This window comes from Pseudopipra pipra, chromosome 5, assembly GCF_036250125.1.
Source record: "Pseudopipra pipra isolate bDixPip1 chromosome 5, bDixPip1.hap1, whole genome shotgun sequence".
Taxonomy (NCBI): domain Eukaryota; kingdom Metazoa; phylum Chordata; class Aves; order Passeriformes; family Pipridae; genus Pseudopipra; species Pseudopipra pipra.
The window spans coordinates 27,606,600-27,624,852 of record NC_087553.1 but is presented as its reverse complement, the minus strand read 5'-3'; the positions used below and the strand labels follow the sequence as shown (position 1 = coordinate 27,624,852).

General features: G+C 37.6%; 1 protein-coding gene across 7 annotated transcripts in view; it reads left to right on the top strand.

The window, feature by feature from the left end:
• CNOT4 (CCR4-NOT transcription complex subunit 4) overlaps positions 1-18,253 on the top strand; it is an 82,074-nt gene that overhangs the window by 25,597 nt on the left and 38,224 nt on the right. For all 7 annotated transcript variants that reach the window (XM_064655279.1, XM_064655278.1, XM_064655281.1 and 4 more), the window contains exon 2: positions 13,586-13,829. In XM_064655279.1, coding sequence (XP_064511349.1) covers positions 13,656-13,829 — 174 coding nt within the window. In that variant the 5' untranslated portion in view covers positions 13,586-13,655. The remainder of the gene's footprint in view (positions 1-13,585; positions 13,830-18,253) is intronic.

Below are 18,253 nucleotides of genomic sequence, written 5' to 3'. Positions count from 1 at the left end.
TTGTCATCTGCAGCCTTTGATAGCAAGGAGTTTCAAGGTTTAATTAGAGAGTTTATATTTTTATACATATATATATGTGTGTGCATGCGTGTGTATATATATATAAAATGCAACATATATAAAGGTGAATATATAAATATTCTGTTTGTCTCTTCCATTGTACTTGTGTACCCAGAGTACCTTTTTTTCTTGTGGGTCAGTTTTGTTCCCTAGATGCATTTTGTAATTCTCATTAATTCTTCTGTACTTACTAGTTCTTTCTGCATATGGGGAGAGGAAAGCAGAGTTGTTCTGAGTAAAGGAGACAAGTGCACTGTAGACTTCTACAGTGATTTTCTTTTTGTGTGTGTGTGCTCTGTGGGTTTTTGTTTTCGTTTGTTTGTTTGTTTTTGTTTGTTTTTTTTTACTAACAGTTTCTTTTATTTACTTTGGCTTTTGACTGTGACTGATAACTGAGCTGATTTTACAGGGGATACTTATGACAGCTCAGAGATATTGTTCCTTAAAGTTGCTTGGTAAATTGGCACATCATTGTGCCCATTTATAAGTTTTTTTTCTTGATTGCATCGTTTGGCATTTAGCAACAGTATATTTCATAATGTTTTATGAAATCACCCTTCAATCTCATGAGATCCTTCAGATTTCTGTGCTGGTTCTAAATAAGTCCTTTGGTGTAGTAACTTTTGTCCACTTCCTCCTTGCTTTCTTTTTCAGATTGTTAATAAATAGAATTGCTTATATCTGTGATATCAGAATTGTTTGGAGCTCCTATGGTTGACTCTTGTTCCTTCTTTTCTTGCCAAGTTTTAAAAATCAATTCTTAATCCGTGAGAGGAAAGACACTACTGATGGCAGCTTATTTTCTTTAGACAGCTCAGCAGAACCCTATTGAAGGCTTTTTTGAAATTTAAGGAGAAAAGATTTTTCTAGTCCTCATGATCTGTGACTTCTGCCAGAAAATTATTTGTGGGTGGTGACTTGTCTATGAGCAGTTGGAAATTTTTTTCTTTGACTACCTCCTAACCTGCAGCATGATCATCAGAATTGATTATGGATTAAATTTTAAAAGCTACAGGCTTTGCAGTATTTGTTCACACCTGGAGAATATATTTCTTTATGAATGGATGCTGCTTTGGATGGTTAATAACCTGGCTGGCAGCTGAAATAATGTGCAGTACTGAAAGTACCAGTGTACCTCTGATTCTGTTAACCCAATGAGAGGGAGAAGCAAAGAAATTGAATCTGCTTAATTACTCTGGAATATCTTAACACTTCCAAGCAAAACTTTTCTTTTCAATAAAGGACTAGTATGTCAAGTCCCTTCTAAAACATTTTAACTATCAATTCCTGCTTTTAAAAATCTGCTTTTGCAGCTACCTGTCAGAAAGCATCTGTGTAAATTCAATAGCAAAAGTTTTGAAGTACAGGCTCAGCAGGGAAGAATTGGGCTCTTCCACAGCTGCCTTATCAGCATGTGTCACTGACCAGACTCTGTAAAAGTGGACTTGCAAATAACTTATAAACTTACTTGTAGAGACAAACCCAGTCAAACTCTCAAGCAAAATGGCTTTAAAAATAAATACAAAGTAGAATTTATAGCTCTCTGCATCAAATGTTTGTAAAGAGATTTATTCTTTACCTCAGTGAAGTGTGTTTCAAAATTTTCTGATCAGGCATTAATTATGTTTGATTTTATAAATTTGCACTCCTTATATGTAGTAAGCAGAACTTCTATTGAGAAAATCATTGGATAAAGAATGAATGTGTAGGTATCGAGGGGGAAACTTTTGCCAGTTTTTCAGGCCATGTGTACTAATACATTGGGGTTTCTACAATTCTAATAAATGGAGGCAAGAAATCCCAGGTCTGGACTACCGGTTCATATAATAAAGATTTTTTTTTTTGTAATATTTAATGACTGAGAATGGCAATTCACATGTCAGCTTTTTGTAATGGATTGTTGGTTGTCACTATTTCCCAAACTGTATTTTTCTTGAAAATTCAAAATGCAACTTCATTAACTTTCGCTTGATGCTCCTAAAGAGAAAATTCTGCCTTTGTTCTTCACGTGCTGAGTCAGGAACACAGTCAGGGGATCTGTTTGATTTTTTTTTTTTTTTTCTCCTTTCTTTCTTTTCTAAGTGAGCTGTAGACCACAGCATATTCAAAAAATGTGAGGTACATGAAGAGAAATTACTGCTGAGTTACCTGATTTAAAAAAAAAAAAAAGCTCTTCATGTTAATTTGATCATATGTAATCAGTCATTAAAAGGCAAAATACTTGATTCAGACTTGGAAATGTTTTAAGTGGGTATGGTGCAAAAAAGCTGATAGACTAAACCACAAAGTCTATCAGAGCTGTTATTGGTCCAGCAGTTTTTCTTGTGCTCTCACCTGTGTGGAGGAATGACAGCAGCTGACAGTATTGCTCCTACACTGTATCTCTGGGTCCAGAAATATAAACTGATTTAATGGTTTTTAAATTTTATTCTGACTGTCTCTGCTTCATTCCTTACCTTTTCAGGAATAGCTTGTGTGGTGATTAGCTGTTGGGTTTTGATCATATGATCACTTCTTTCTTACTCTTGTAGCCAAGAGGGCTACTTAGTAGCCACCTGCTGAAATTCCTGCTCATAGGGCTGACCTGGGTGTGGAAACTTCTGCCCTGAGAGAGAAATGTGTGGTTCCTGATAGATTTACAGGGGAGCAGTTGCAGTGCTGAAGAAGAGGTATCTGTTGCTTTCTGACTCTGTGTAAAAAATGTACATTGGGCTGCTTTTCCCATAATGGTTTTTTCTTTTCAGGTCTGTAGAAACTTTTGGGAGAGAGACATGCTTCTGGCTGATACTGTATCTGTACCACTCCAACCATTCTGATTAGCACAGTTCTTACTTAAAAAGTTTTGTGAAGACTTTATTGCTTCATGGCATCTGGTAGGACACTTTGAGTTGTGAGGTATAAAGCCGCATTCTGGAGAATTAGATGATAATTTGGTTTCTTTGTAAAGCAAGCATGAAATTCCAGGGTGAAAGGAAGATTTTTTTTTTTTTATAAGTTAATGTTAGACTTAAAGTACAAACTGCTAGAACTGAGGGGAGTCATTGGCATAGGTGCTTCACAGTTTCTGATCAGGGAAGTGATGAAGTTAGTAGTTTGTGTTTTGCTAGTGTGAGAATAAGACCACATTTTCAATGTAGTACTCTGTGGCTGTTGACTTGTCAATCAGTTTGTCGTAGAGCATACTTCATGCCAGTCCTGTGATCTCTGGCATCAGCTGCCAGTGAGTTTCAAGATGGAATTGTGAGCACTGAGGAGTGCATGGACTTTGACAAAGAGTTTTTATTCTTCTGAGCTCAATGCTTTGCATTATTTCTTGATTAGCAGAAGCACTCAAGCTGGAATCGCTGCTCATCCAGAATCTACAGATGAGCTGTATAAGGCTTCCTTTCTCTGTGTGGATTTCTCAGTCTTAAGCTTATTTTGGTGCTTTTCTCTCTTTCCAACCAAATTAAAAAGTCTCTTTTTCTTTCATGGGTTACGGAAAAACGTGGGAGACTTAATAATGTTGTTGCTAAGAAATCAGTAATTAGGCTGATACTTTGTTCATGTTTGCTGTTTAAAATTACTTGAAAAGCGCATAATAGCTCTGTTGCTCTGTAAAGGTCAAGTTATTTGAAAATGTTGGACAACTGCATGAGTTGAAACCTAATAAAAACATCTTAATTGAGAAGGTGGGGAGAAAACAAATAAATGTTAAGTAGTTTATTATCCATTTTTCGAAGGTTATTTTAAACATAAATAAAGAGATTTGAGAATTACTTAAAATTTGTTCTCGCTCAGATTTTCTAGTGTCTTAGTTTGTTTTCCTAATTTCAAGGATGCTATGGAAGGGAACTGAAGAGTTGTTACTAACCCCGATTGGATCTCCCATAGCCTAGATCTGAAGTGTGTTCAGCTGTGTTATTAAGCTTCAGAGTGAATAATTCTTAGTTTTATTCATGTCTTGGTAACATGGAAAAAAGGTTACCTCATGCACTGATTTATTCTCTTTCTGAAAAACATCTCAGTCTGTGAAATTAAGAACAATGTTCAAGGGGGCTCTTGACTAGAGGCAAGGCATGTGGAGTGGTCAATCCCCCCACTTATGCATAAATAGAAAATTTGCTACTTGCCGTGTGTGTTGTGTGAGAGTTTTTTGATAATACTGACATGTGGCTGCTACACTTTCCTGGTTTGGTATAACTTAATATTGCTGTGACAACTCAGCACTTCATAAGGGGAGTTAAGGAATTTGAAGGATTTCTGAGATACTTAGCAGGTTGAGAAGAGAAGCTGCAATCTGTGATCATGCAGACTTGCATTTTATATCTAGTTTTCTACAGGTCATTTTTGTAATTCTTACTGAGTAAAGAAATATGTGTGTATGTTTTTATAAGGCATGCTGCTACATGTAAGAATGTGTATCTCTTCGGTGTGATCAGCTTTTATGTCCCTTTTCTGTGCTTCTTCCCCCATGCCCTCAGCAAGTATTAGAAGTATTCCCAAGATAATTTCAGAAGTGTGTGTGTTGACTACTGGATACTGTTCCCCTAAGAGCAGAACTGCTGCGCTGTTAATAGTTTTTGTTTCTGTTACTGGTTCTTCAGGGACAAATAACAGATAAACCTTTTGCTGTAGAGGAAGGTATTTATCTAACAGATAATTAAATCTTTGGAGATCTGTTTGCAGGAGGTTTAACTGAATATTGGTTTTCCTTCATTTGGATAACAAATATCCATGAATTAATAAGAAAACTGCTTGCAGGGTTTTTGTACTGGATAATACAACTGTTTAAATTAGTGAGTACAGCTGGATAGGCAGGCTAGGACTTCTAAAGATGCTGCAGTGGTCTTCTCTGTGCTGCAGCATGAAAATGCAAATGAGGGATGTTTATAATGTCAAAGCTGAGCTGTCTTTGAATGCAAGTTTAAAAAAAAAAGTCATGTACTTCTTTTGAAGCATATTGCATTGATGGTACTCTGCACCAGATTGTGCAGTGATGGCATGACTCTAGTTCTTAAGGCATCCTTTCAGATCAGACCAGTTGTAATATTAAGTGTATGTGAATAACCTGCAGCTGGAGCAACAGGTCAACATTAAGTCCTTCTGCAAAATTATCCAGAAGGCGATGGCTGCAAGCAGGATGTTGCAAATGGGTTATATTCAAAGGCAGTCTTGCACCCTCAACTTGGATGATTTTTTTTTCCTGTGTAAGAATTTCTGGGTTGTTGACTTAAAAGACTGTGGAACTCTTCAGACCTGAGCTGTTCTAATTGGCTCTGAGAATACTGGCTATTATTATTAAGTATGCAATCTAATATAAACTAGCACAAGAAGCTTTCATTATAGAATTGGCATGTTCTCACCTCTTTTCTTCCCTGAAGGAAGCAGTGGACTGATAAAAACTCTGGTAGCTGGAAGCCTGGAACAAATGGTAGTTTTTTTCCTCTTTTGAATGAAGGCATCCTACGGAAATGTGAATAGGGTGAATGGCACCAGGAGACCAATGAAAATGGGATGGTGAGAGGGCTACTGAGGAGACAGACAGAGAGCTGAGCTGTGTCATGGGAAATGGAGGAGGATATCCTGAGCAGCAGTGCAAAGGGGAAGGGTATCACTGGTGTAGTGACTTGGGCAGCATGTTTTTTGCATTGTGAATTTTGGGTTTTTTTAAGCAAGTACTTAGTTCTACATTATACCAGTAGAGTCCACTAACTAAAGTCTGGAATCTGTTTAGCTGCTGTACCAATTTTTCTTAAAGACACAGTCAGGCCATGCCACTTTAATTTTCTAGTTCAGTGATGTGTTCACTTTCACTGCAGGAACTGATTTTCTTAAGGTGAAAAAGCTTTTTTTTCTTATCCTTAGGAAAGGAAAATGAGGATATACTATACTACTGAAATTTTAAAGGATTTAGAGATATAAACTGCTGTTAACATTGCTACTTTTAGACAACTAAATTGGTTTCAGGTTTTGTGAACATATTGTCTTACATTACAAGCACATCTAAGAATTTATGACTTTTGTACATTATGCTAATTTAAAAATTCCATGTAGATTTTAAAAAAAAAAAAAGTTATTACATGTAGCAGTGGCTTTGGATTAAAAAACAAACCCTCAAAAATCAGAGTTATTATGTACTGAAAAAGCAACAGCTGAAGTATGGGTAATGCAGTCTGTCTGCTGAACTAGTTTAAATAAGCAAACAACAAACTTTGTTTAGTTGTAGATCAACATTTATAGTAATTATCAATAGAAAAAAATTACTTTATAGATGAAAAATTAAAATCAGTTTAAATTGAGGGGAGAGCTGACTTGGAGTTTGTCTTAAAATTGGGTATTTTAACTCCTAGTGAGAAAAGGGCAGCAGAAGGATAAGAAATTCTTAGATAAGTGAGATGCCTCAGTAGCACAAAGTCATGACTCAGAGGATTCCAACATGAGAAGTTGAAGCTTAAAGCTGTTGCAGCTAGTTGTCCCAAATTTACTTGGGATAGCACCAATGAAATATCTGTGTCTGGAGTTTTTAATCTGAAGAGCTAAAAGGCACTGGAAAACATCTGTGAAACAGAAGGAAGTGCAGGTTGATGACGTTGAGCTGCCATCACTCACCTGGCCTCTGTGCCTTGCTGTAGGGACTTGGGGTGGCTGGACAGTGTTAGCCTGGGAGGTTATCATTAAAAATCCGTCTGCTGGCGTGTTCTGCTGAAATCGCTTTATCAGTGGTTACTTTTACAATTGAATATTGCCATATTGCAAACAAATTACTGCATATAACATTAACATATGCACTAACAAAGCTCTAAATCTCTTAAACCACCTGTCTTTTACAAGACACTTTGTTTCTCCAAAGTGCTGTTCTCACTGTCTGCTACTGGTTCTGTGTTAGTATATGAGTGTTCTACGACAGTATCAATATGCTGGTCTTCAAACACAGAGAAAGCTGGTACACTAGGGCGTGGAAAGAATAGGAGCTTTCTAATGGTAGCAGTGCTGTACAGAATCACAAGGAGGATGAATGTGTGTTTGAGTATATTTCACCTTACTAAGGACTAAATAGAACACAGCATTATGGAAAAGTTGAACTATGGTACGCTGATGTGTAGATACCTGAACTGCAAGAATGAGTGTTTTGTGCTAGAGAGCTGTGTGAACAGAATAAAGACACTCCATTCCACAAATAGCCTGTTTAATAACCACCTGTGGTTGCTGCATGGTTGGCAAGCTGGTCTATCTGTATCAAGTTTCTGACAGTGACTGGTAGCAGATGCTCTGAAGAAAAAGTACAAGAAATGAAGTAGGAGCCTTCTTCTAAGTAATGAGAGATTTAGGGAATTCAGATTAGTTCAGATGGAACTTTGCAACATCCTTTGACAACAATTTGTGATATGTAATTTGCTGTATACAAGTCTGTACAGTATAGCTATTGTGTTTCACTTGTTGCTTGAGCATGTCCTGCTTGTGTCCAGAGGAAATAACCGTGCTGGAATATGTATACCAATGTTAGATGGTCTCTCTGTGTGACACAGGCTTTTAAAATATTTAAACTGTTAATTGTATAGCCCACTTCTAATTCCTTATCCAAATGCTTTATACATATCATGTCTATATGTAGTGGTGCTGTAGGTACAAAAATGAAATGGGAGTATGCAGAAAGAGAAAGTAAGGAATCCTAGAATTGAATGTGAATGAACGTGGGAAGTTAATTTGGACAATTACATATTGTCCTAATATTATGCTTTTAATTTCACTGAGTGAGCTGACATAGATGCTAGGGTAGTGTTGTTGTCTTGGATAATTGTGTCCAGAGCTATATGTGCTTGTGGATGAATTTGTCAGAATCTCATTTGGCCTTTTTTATTTCTAAATAAAATTTAACATATTTTTTCTGTTCATGACTTGTAAGAAACTAAGGTATTTGAGTAAATAATATCTTACTTGGCATGTGTCACTGAGAGTACCCCTGTATGCATCGATGTTCTGAGTACTGTAACAATAAGCCTACAATGACTAATTCTTGGTTCAGCTTAAGTGAGAGAAAGCATCTTTTTGTGGTACTTAACTTCTTTTTTGCCACATAACTGTCTTGAAATAGTGTGTTCACAGTGGATTTATAAAGAATGGTAAGTTCCCTTTAGCAGGTGGCATCTAACTAATTTTGTTATTAGCTGCCTTGAGAGTATTAGGTAGAACCTTCTCTAGTGATTTCTTTGGCTGATTTTTGCACTGTTGTTGAATATGCTGCTTGAGCAGTTGCTACCCCTAGGTACTTGTTTCTACATTTTACCAATACCTAGTGCAAGCTTCTACATGGCTGTGTGATGAACTAGGTGGAGGATTGATTTAGGTAAAATATGACCCTGCAAGGATATTTTTGTTTTAGTCTCATTGGTTCACTTATACTGGCAGAATTCAAAGTCTGAGGCTATGAGTGCTCCCTAAGCACCTACAGGGAGGCATAAAGGGGAGAGTGTCTAGAGGCTTCAGTTTTGACCTCTGAGCTAAATAACTTGGGGATAATCCTAGTCAGGGTAACGCTGTTTTTAGAAATAATGAGATGACTGCCTGATTCCTGGTCATACTTTCCAAACATTTAGGACTTTATCTGTGTCTTAACTTTTCTTAGATGTTGTTTGTACTGTGATGAAAATGTAGCTGCAGACCACAGACAGAGTAATAAACATTATTCCAGAAAGAAGACATGGGAGAAAATGGACTTTGCAGTTTCTGGGCAGGATTTTCCACTTAGTACTACAGTTTGTTTTAAATGTTCAGCACAGTCAGGAAAAAGAAGTAGGAAGTGACCTTTTTGTTGGTCTCAAATGAAAATTAACTTGGATGAATTCAAGAGCCTGCTTGCTTGCGTTGTTCTCAGTCAGTAGCAGAGCTATAAAACTTAGAAAAGCATAGCCCCTTTTTAACACTCCCGCTGTCTCCAGGTGATTGTAAAATATCACTGTATTTTGATGTGTATTTGAGCCCTGCACTCTTCTTGTGTAAGTCTCAAAAACATGACAGGCAAGCACAGGGTAGCATGTCAAAGAAGATGGCCTCTGGAATTTTCCCAGATTTCTGAACTGTGTGGATGATTTCTTTAAAACATCTAGTCTTGTGTCTATTACTAGACCATCATCCATCATTTGGGGTGTGCATATGGGAACTTTCTGCATATGGATTCTCTGTGGGGCCCTGAATGACTTAACTCACCAAATCTCCCTCAGTTCTGTGTGCTTAAAACAGTAAAAATGGGCTTTTCTCTGCATTCTGCCTATGAAAGGTTTTAGTGTAAACTTTCCATGGTCACTGCAATGTAGTGATAACCTTTTTTACTTTCAAAGTCTGAAGAAGATGGATGTTGTCCTTTCAGCAGTCTCTAGTGGAGGAGGTAGTCCAAATGGGCCTCAGGCTGCTGTGGCCCCATGCTGGCCCAGAGGAGATTGCTGTGCTGACAGAGCTGCTGATGCTCCCCTGATTCAAGGAAGGGGGATAACCCATTATAGCTGCTGCTTGTAGTCTGCTTGTCTTTCTGCCTTCAGCTTGTATGTGGGATCAACATAGAGTTGAAGTGTAGAAAGACAACTGATCCTTCAGCAGTGTCTTATGAGAGGGGCTGCATTCCCAGTAGCATTAGGCAGGCAAGAATCTATGCTGCGTTTTTGAGACTTCTCATGGCTGATGAGTTTCAAGAGATACAAGGGTGTGAAAAAACATATGAGTTTCTGTTTGCGTAAGTTTAATGAGCCTTTACTAAAGGTTCAACGCATAGACTCCGACCTGTTTCACTTCAAGTGTCAGGTATGTTTGAACTTTAAGTGAAACATTAGCTAACATGTGTCTGGGTTTTTTCCTTCAAGAGGCCCAAAGTCTCCAAATATTTTCTGGGATGTGAGTCCTTATTGAGGTTTTTCATGACTAGATTTTGAGGACTTTTGTCTGTGTTGCTTTTATTATCTTAAAGCAAGTAGCAAGGCTGGATTCAGTCCATTGTGTGAGAGGGAGAATGTGTCTGTGTTCCCTGGAGCTAGCTGCCCTCCTGCAGGAGAACTTAAAATTTAAGGGACATGTTTACTGAAATGCTGTCAAATGAAGATATTCCGGTGTCTGCTGTGGAGAGAACAGGAGGAGTGTGTGTCAAGTCTCAAATTGGTATACTTGGTGAAAAAGAATGAATAGCAAGCCAGTTTTTTTCCCCTGCAACCCCCCTCCCCCTGCCACTTTTTTTTATGACCCTTTTAAAGTTAAATAGGGAAGATGAACTGCTGGAAGTTAAACTTCCTCACCTCAAGTGCAAAAGGGAAAGGGAACAAACATCTGTATCCTAAATGGACTGAAATCACTAGCTATATTAGAAGTAAAATCATGTTTAGGTGAGTATCCTCAAAGAGTAGGATCACTTTTTCGTGACTGCAAAATTTGTAGGATTTCATCAAGGGAAATGATTGATGAAGCAGATTAGACACAGCTGTCATCCACTAAGTAAGCACTTACAAAAGTTAATAAAAATTTATCCTTTTTTCCATTTTGCCTGTTTTTGGAAAAGAACTTACTAGGTGGTATAGTAAAAGGGATAAAACACATAACTGCATGTTTCTGTAGTTTTGTTATTACCTATTATGAAATCGCTACATCTGAAACATGCTGCTGGACATTGTCCACCTCTGCTCCATCCCTATGTGAATGTTTTGGTGTAGTCTCCTGTAAACAGGATATGGAACTGTTGGAGTCACGTTTGACTGCAGTTGTTGGAGTTTTGGAAAGTGTACGGACAAATTCGAGCTGCTTGTATAGCATGTGTACATATGTGCCACCTTCCTCCTTTTCTCCTGAGATGCCATTAATTTGATCTCTTTGAACTTGATCTGAAAGACCAGATACTTTGGATTAAACATAACATGTAATACCGCCTTTTGTTTTTTGCTATGGCTGCACTGCTTTTCCTGTGACATTAATCTGGAATTGTTTGGAATAACCTTAGAGCTGACTAGTTTCTATGTCTTTCTTGGTAGTGCACACACTATATGCAAAATGCTTTAATGATGCCTTACTATGCATGTTATTCTGGTTTTGGAAAAAAATAAGCATTGTTCTGATGCAGATTTCAGACACAGACCCTGGTATATAAACCCTTCTGAAATGGAGACACACTTCACTGCTGAATCTCTAAATGGGATGCCTGAATGCTCTGTGACCAAGTAAATAAATATTTCCTCTTAGTTTCAAGAAACATGGCACACAGCTGCTCCTTACTCCTTGTTGTAAAATAGCAGGCCATTCGCTGACTGAAGCAAGCCATTGACATTATTGCTAACAGCTGCTGAACTCTTAGCGTTAACTTAAACAGCTCATAAATGTTAATCATATTGCAGTTCTGTTAGAGCTTGTCTGCCTATCCCAGAGGCACTAGCTATTATGGCATGCTTTTTTCCCCATGTGAACTGATGACATTTCTTAGTGGAGATTCCAGATAGTAACTTGCTAAGTTCAGTAATTTTACTGTGGTGGTGGAAGTTTCTTCAAAACGGTGCTTTTAATTACAGTTTCACTAGTGTAGCTTTACTTATGTGTTTTAGTGGGCTCAGAGCTGCTGAGCATGTGATGGAATCAGTATGGAGTAGAAGGGAGTATGCTGTGTGCTTACTGACCTGTTGTTGGGAGATCAGTGACAGAGTCAAATCCAAATCTAAACTGAAGAAAATCTGTGGAGTTCATCTGTGCTTCGGTTTAAAGTAATTTTTGTATTGTAATGGTTTTGCTGCCATAAAACGTGAAAAGTTTACAGGAAATGTTTACAGGCTGCTGTAAAAATGTATGTTATCTGCATAATAAGCAATTAAACAATGTTCTGTAGCCTTTTAATGGTCCCTCCCACTCTTCAGCCAGTGGGGATGGGTACTTAAAAACAAGACAAAGCTCTCAAACAAACTAATCCTTTCCTTCCTTCAGGTCAGATTGTGCTAGTGTTCTCTGTAGAAAACACTGATAAAGTTCCAGAACCTGTTTTTGAACTGTCAAAATGATTGTGAATATAGCACGAACGAAAACATAGATAATGAAGTAAAAGATACTCTATTATTGTGGAGGTATAACTTTTTGATTTTAATCATTGTGAAGGTCAGAAAGAGGACAATGTTGTTGTTAGTACATGCCATATAGAGAAATTATGCTTACAGTGTCTAAAAGCCATTCTGTCATCCTTACTCTTAAGTAGTCATCCAGTGGAACCTTTTCTCTCTAGGGCAATGGTATATGTGTACCAGAACTGTACTTTGTGCTTAGACAATATGCTCCCTACCAAACTCGTTGAAATTGCAGTTAGTCTGAGCTTCTGGTGTCAACCTGTGATTAGAGGTTAACCTACTGACAATGCAACCATTCCCATACAAAGCTATATGCTCTCTGCTGTGTATCTGGATGGTGCTTTGGTTGTGTGCATGTGTGTGGTTCCTCTTCAGGATTCTCTCCTGGCTGCTTGCAGAGGAATTTCTGTTCCTGAAGAGGTGTGCAGGACAGGGACAAGTGTTGCAGACTGATGCTAAACAGATCCTATCCTGTAAGGTGGGAGGTCCCAGCTTGAGCTGGAACCTCTTGGGCTTTATCAGATAGACTGTGCAAGGAAGTATGGTTTTGGGTGAAGAAGATCAAAACAGTACTGGTTGGTGTTTTTTTCTTTTTTTGGGGGTGGTTAAAGTATGAAACTAAGGCTATATAAGGCTAACATCACACTATACTGAAAACTGTGAGCAAGGGTTTGATCTCAAAACATTCAGTCATCTTAATTCCAATGACAGAATTAAATATCACTCTTCAAGTAGGTGGATGTGAGAATTGTTTTCTGGACTTCCTCCTAAAAGCCTGGAGAAAGATTGGATACCATACAGTCTACTAGATTGTGGTTAGTAGTGAAACAGAAAACTCTCTGGGAAAGTAGAGGGGACTCCAGATTGTATATGTGTGGTTCAATTATAATTACATTACTGTTGTTTTGGGAAAAATATGATTGCAAAAATAATTCCAGATTTTTTAAAGACTTTAGAGCTCACTTATTTCTACAGAAGTGATGTAGTTCATTACAGCTAGTATGACCATCCAACTATCAGTTCTAGTCCTATCTTTTCAGTGTTTTTCAGTGAGTTTTTAATTTTTTGTTTCTTTTTTCCTTTTATTTTTCTTCCAGCGGTCCAGCTAAAAATTCTACTGTTGTCCTTTAATTCTACCCCATCTTCATTCACATCTCATGCAGCAAATAGGGACAGCTTGCTGAGATTAGATACTTTCACATATCCAGAGTGGTACTTAAATGAAAAAATAAAGAAGAAAATGCCCAAATTGATTGAATATCTCAGTGGTGACTCCAAGTGCCTTGTTTTGAGTCTGAAAGTAACTTTCCTGTGCTGCATCCTTAAACTGACAGAGTAGAAACATACTCAAATAATTGAGTTCAGGAAATGAAGAAAATGGTGACTTGAAGAACTGAAATATTGAAAGGTACAAAAAAAAGTTGTCAACAGTATTAATAATACTTTTTTCTTTTTTTTTCCTCTTGCAGACCTTCAAGTGCTGACCTTCTTGGTCTATTAAGTTATTATAAACTTTTGCTGCTCTGCGAACATATAAAGATGTCTCGCAGCCCTGATGCTAAGGAAGACCCTGTGGAATGCCCTCTTTGCATGGAGCCTCTGGAAATTGATGACATCAATTTCTTCCCTTGCACCTGTGGCTACCAAATTTGTCGTTTCTGTTGGCATCGTATCCGCACTGATGAGAATGGACTTTGTCCTGCTTGCAGAAAGGTAAATTCCTGGAACAGCATCTTGTCTTGCATATGTCACAAGGCCCCTTGCATTGTATTGGTACCAAAGACATCCTTTTCATTAAGGGAAACACTCATCTAGTCATAGCCTAGATCAAGGGTGAGGTGTTGGATCTTTCAGATTCTGTCTGCTTATGCGTTGAAGCTGTTAGGAAGTGGCTAGTCTTGGTTTATTAAATTCAGAACTGGATTAATAGGAGAGGCTGTGTATCAGAACCAAAGTGTGCTGATACTGAGGGAACTGCCAAAAATTAAAAAATCTTTTGAGTTGGGGTGCTCATGCATTAACAAAGTATTTTCAGGAAGAACAGTGAGGATTCCAGGGTTTGCTGAGGGGTTTGCTGAAGGCTAAGGTTTAGCTAAATTGACCGAGCTAGCTGACTGAGGTAAGCTTGTAAAGCACCTGCTTGTTGTGTTTGTGGCACTGGAGCCTTTAATCTGTATTTTAGTGGATACTAAACATGTAAAACTTTTGGAAAAATATCCAGTGGTATTAAACTTTAAAGCATTTAAAAATTTAGACTGAATCTATATGTCTAGTATTCTGATCTTGTTGCCAAGTGCTTGAAGGTAGTACTTAATTTCTATCTGTGTCTTGATGTCTGGCTGATACTTTGGTTGGCCACAACTGTAAATCTCAGCTTCACTAAGTTGCCTGTTATTTCCTTTGAATTATTTTATCCCTCCTTTTAGTGTTTTGCTTAACTTTCTAATTTCCTTCAATGTTTAATAAATTCTTTCTCAATATCTTCTTGTCTTTAATGACTTCTCTTGATTGTAGCTTTCTTGCCTGGCCTTCATCTTCTTGTAATTGCAGCTGCTTATGTCTCCCCTTTTTCCTGATGTTTAATTGTCATCCTGTCCTCAGTTTATGCCTTTGTCTTCCTGTCTCACGATACAGCTCACTTTTCAGATCCCAAGTAATCTTACTTGGTCTCACTACCTTTATTCACTGCCGCAGTATTCTTTAAGCACTTCCAGTCATATTTTCTTGCTGTTCTTTTGGGCTTTGGCTACACTAGAGTTATCACTGCTAACCTGTGTTTGGATGCCTCTGCAAGCCTGAAGGCTATCTCACACCAACATATGTTTGTTAAAAAGTTCTGCAAATTTGCTGCGATATTTCAGCTCTATTCTACAAGGAAGATCTACGTGTCATCAGCCAAATAATTCTCCACATGTGATACCTGCTGTAGGTGACACATGCTGTATTAGTAATTTCCACAGTACAAGCAAATTTCTACTCTTCTGGTACAACATGAGATTTTGAATTTCCTTGTTTCTGCAAATTGCTTCATTTACCTGGATTTATTATGCTGATTTATTTTGCTATTTTTCACCGGTTTGTTATTGGAAGTTTGTGGAATGTATTTGAAAAATCTAAGCAGCAGCATGATTCACTGCCTCTGGATATCTGAATTCTTTGAAACACGGATACTGCCACAGCTGAACTTTTAAATGTGGAATACTCTGGCATACGATTGGATGTGCGAATACTTTGACAAATTGGATACAGTTTGCTTAGAAAAACTGTTTCATGTGGACAGCTGGAATGAGTGCTACTATTGGAGTAAAGCATACAGACCATTCCAGGAGTGACAGGAGGCCTCTTCTTTCACAATGAGCTACCATTATGTTCTTGATACGTTCTTTATCCACGAAGTGCAAGATATTCTTGAACAGACTTGCAACTATATCACTGGATTGTAAGAAGTTGACTTGAAGGCTGAGGGAGGACACTTCTTTCATGGCATAGACAAAGACATTGTGATGCAGATGCCACCAGGAACTTGGAAATAAATAATTTTGAGCTACAGAGTTGCAGCATTAAATAAGCCACCTTTTGAAGTGTGCGGGACAAAAGGAACCAGGTATGTGTATTTGTGTTCTATGTTTCTAAATAGTTCCTGTCTGTGTGTAGTAAGGCTTCTGGGAAAAGATCTGAGCAGTTTTTTGTTCATATCTACTGTGATGCATATTGGCTATGGCCACTTAAAATGCTGAAGCACAGAACATGGCAAAGCAACAAAATTTGAGCAGGAAAGTTTATAGTAGGTACAATGATTTCAACAGGTATGTCATATTTTTATAATGTGCATACCAATGCAGGATACTTACTGGATGGACTGTGAATAAACACATATATTAAAACAAGGCTGAGTATGTTATTCACAATTACATAATAGAAATCTGCTATTTGTGCCTATGTTATTGAGCACAATGCAGCTTCTCCGGGGATTTGAGCAGTAGTCTATGGAGAGGAGCAATGAACAAGTTCCCAGTCCAGGGATTTTGGTTGAAGGGTTTTGGGGGAGATTTTGGACAAGTCTGTGACAAAATAGTTTGGCTATATGCTGTAGTGGCACCTATGCCATTAGTTTGATAGATCTTAACTGTGCATTGCATATATACCATTATTTTGTAAGCTTCTTTAATGTTTTGTAAGCTTCTTTAATCTTTTCTAACTGAAAAGATGTTAGCTTATGTTTTTTTCTACCAAGGAGAAAGTACATCTACATGAACTCTTGCAAAGCTTAACATGTTCATGTGCAGAATGTGTTCATGTGGTTGCAGTCAATTGATTTAGTCCATCTTAAGTTTCCTTGTGTGAATAGCAGTAGTACACAAACATTTGCTTTGTTTTGGTTTATGAATGTAAGGTACTAGTATGAATTAAACTTGAATGCTGGTTGGAATCTGGTACTTCTTAGTGTTAACATATTAAAAGCTTTCTAAACTTTGTCTGAATCTTCTGAAATAGACTGGGAAATTGTTTTTGATTCGTTAACTACAAAAAATAATTAAAAAAAGAACTGTCTTGCTTTGAGTTTTTTATACCTTTCAGAATTATAGGTGTAGTCAATTGTAAGATGCTAAGCAAGCCTTCCTGTTTTTCCCAGTCAATTGATTTCTTAACTGTGAGTGAAACAGTTGCTAACTACTCAGAATGAAAACGTGTTCAAAAGAGATTTCTGTAACCAAAAGTTAGTTTACATGTCACAGACTTGCTGGTTCTGGTTATAAAGCCAGAGATTTTTATCCTTAAAGTGATATTTCTATTTTCTTTTCTTTGAAATTCAGTAGCCTAGGTACTGTTTGTGATGTGAATAACACATACCATTTCACTTGCTTTATTAGAGCATAGTACTCTCAGACTTTAGCATCTGTTGTTGCACTTCTTAAATCCGGCAATAAAAAAGCTCAGCTCTTTGATGTTTCTTAATTGCTTTGCTCTTCCACCAAACAATAGAATTTGATACACAGTTGTTCTGCAGTGTGGCTTTGCCTTTTGCTCCAGTTTCTTGACTTAGAGAGCTTTGTTTCACCTTATGTTAGAGATGGGGATAAATAGTAAACTGCTACATGTATGACCAAGAAATTAACATGCTTTATGCATGTCTTTGTCTGTATTTCTACTACTACTACTGTGTAAAAGGAACACTTCGTCTTAATGCACAGTCTCCAAATGCCACTTGTTTCCTCTGGTGCTTTTAATCCCACAACTGAGTAGTTTAGTGCAACAATGGATATTTTGAAATGGATAGGAAATTGCCTTTTTTTTTTTTTTTGTTTGTTTGTTTGTTCTTGATATAAGTACTATGGTGTATACTATGCATAAACCTTATTGACTTTCTCTGCATTTCTCATTTCAGGACCTACTCGGTAGCAAGGCAACAAGTGGGAAATATTGGTACATCCATTGTGTGGAAGGAATGTGACCCATCTGGGAATGGCAAAAGCAAAGTGCTTGATAAATCCCAGCTCAGCTTTCAACACTTGGGAAATAGGGAAAAAAGTCTGAAAGAAAATAACTTAAATGACAAGACAAATATAGTCAGGAAGACCGAGAATTCATCAAGGGCCATCTCTGATTAAAGAAATGAGACTTCAGAAGAGACATTGAAACTTTTGCTGAAGTTCTTGTAGGACTACCAGCAACTTGCAGTTAGTGTAAACAAAATCTGGTCACCTTTCATGATGGCACACTTGTTCAGGTGGCCTCTGAGGTTTTTGCTGAAGAGAATTTGCGTAGCTTAAGTGGAGGGTGTCAGCTAAACTTAGTCAGTGAATCAGTGATGTTGACATCTCTTAATGTCTTGCATCTGAAAATACATAAATGCTGATAACACTTGATGTAGCTACTTTGTTTGAATCTCAAATCCTCTACCAGCTAAGGCATCAGTGGTAGGATGTTAAACAAGCATTTTGTTCCCAAAATATAAAAACATGGGCATGTTAGTAGCATTGTAGCGTTAGACACAGAGTAAACAACAGACAGAGTGGTACTATGGGATACGCCAGCAGTCAATCCACCTTGCTTATCTTTCAGTGATGTTCCAGCAGTCTTCACTGCATGCATCTGTTTGTAGTTGAACCATTATCTGTGTTCATGAACTTCAAAAC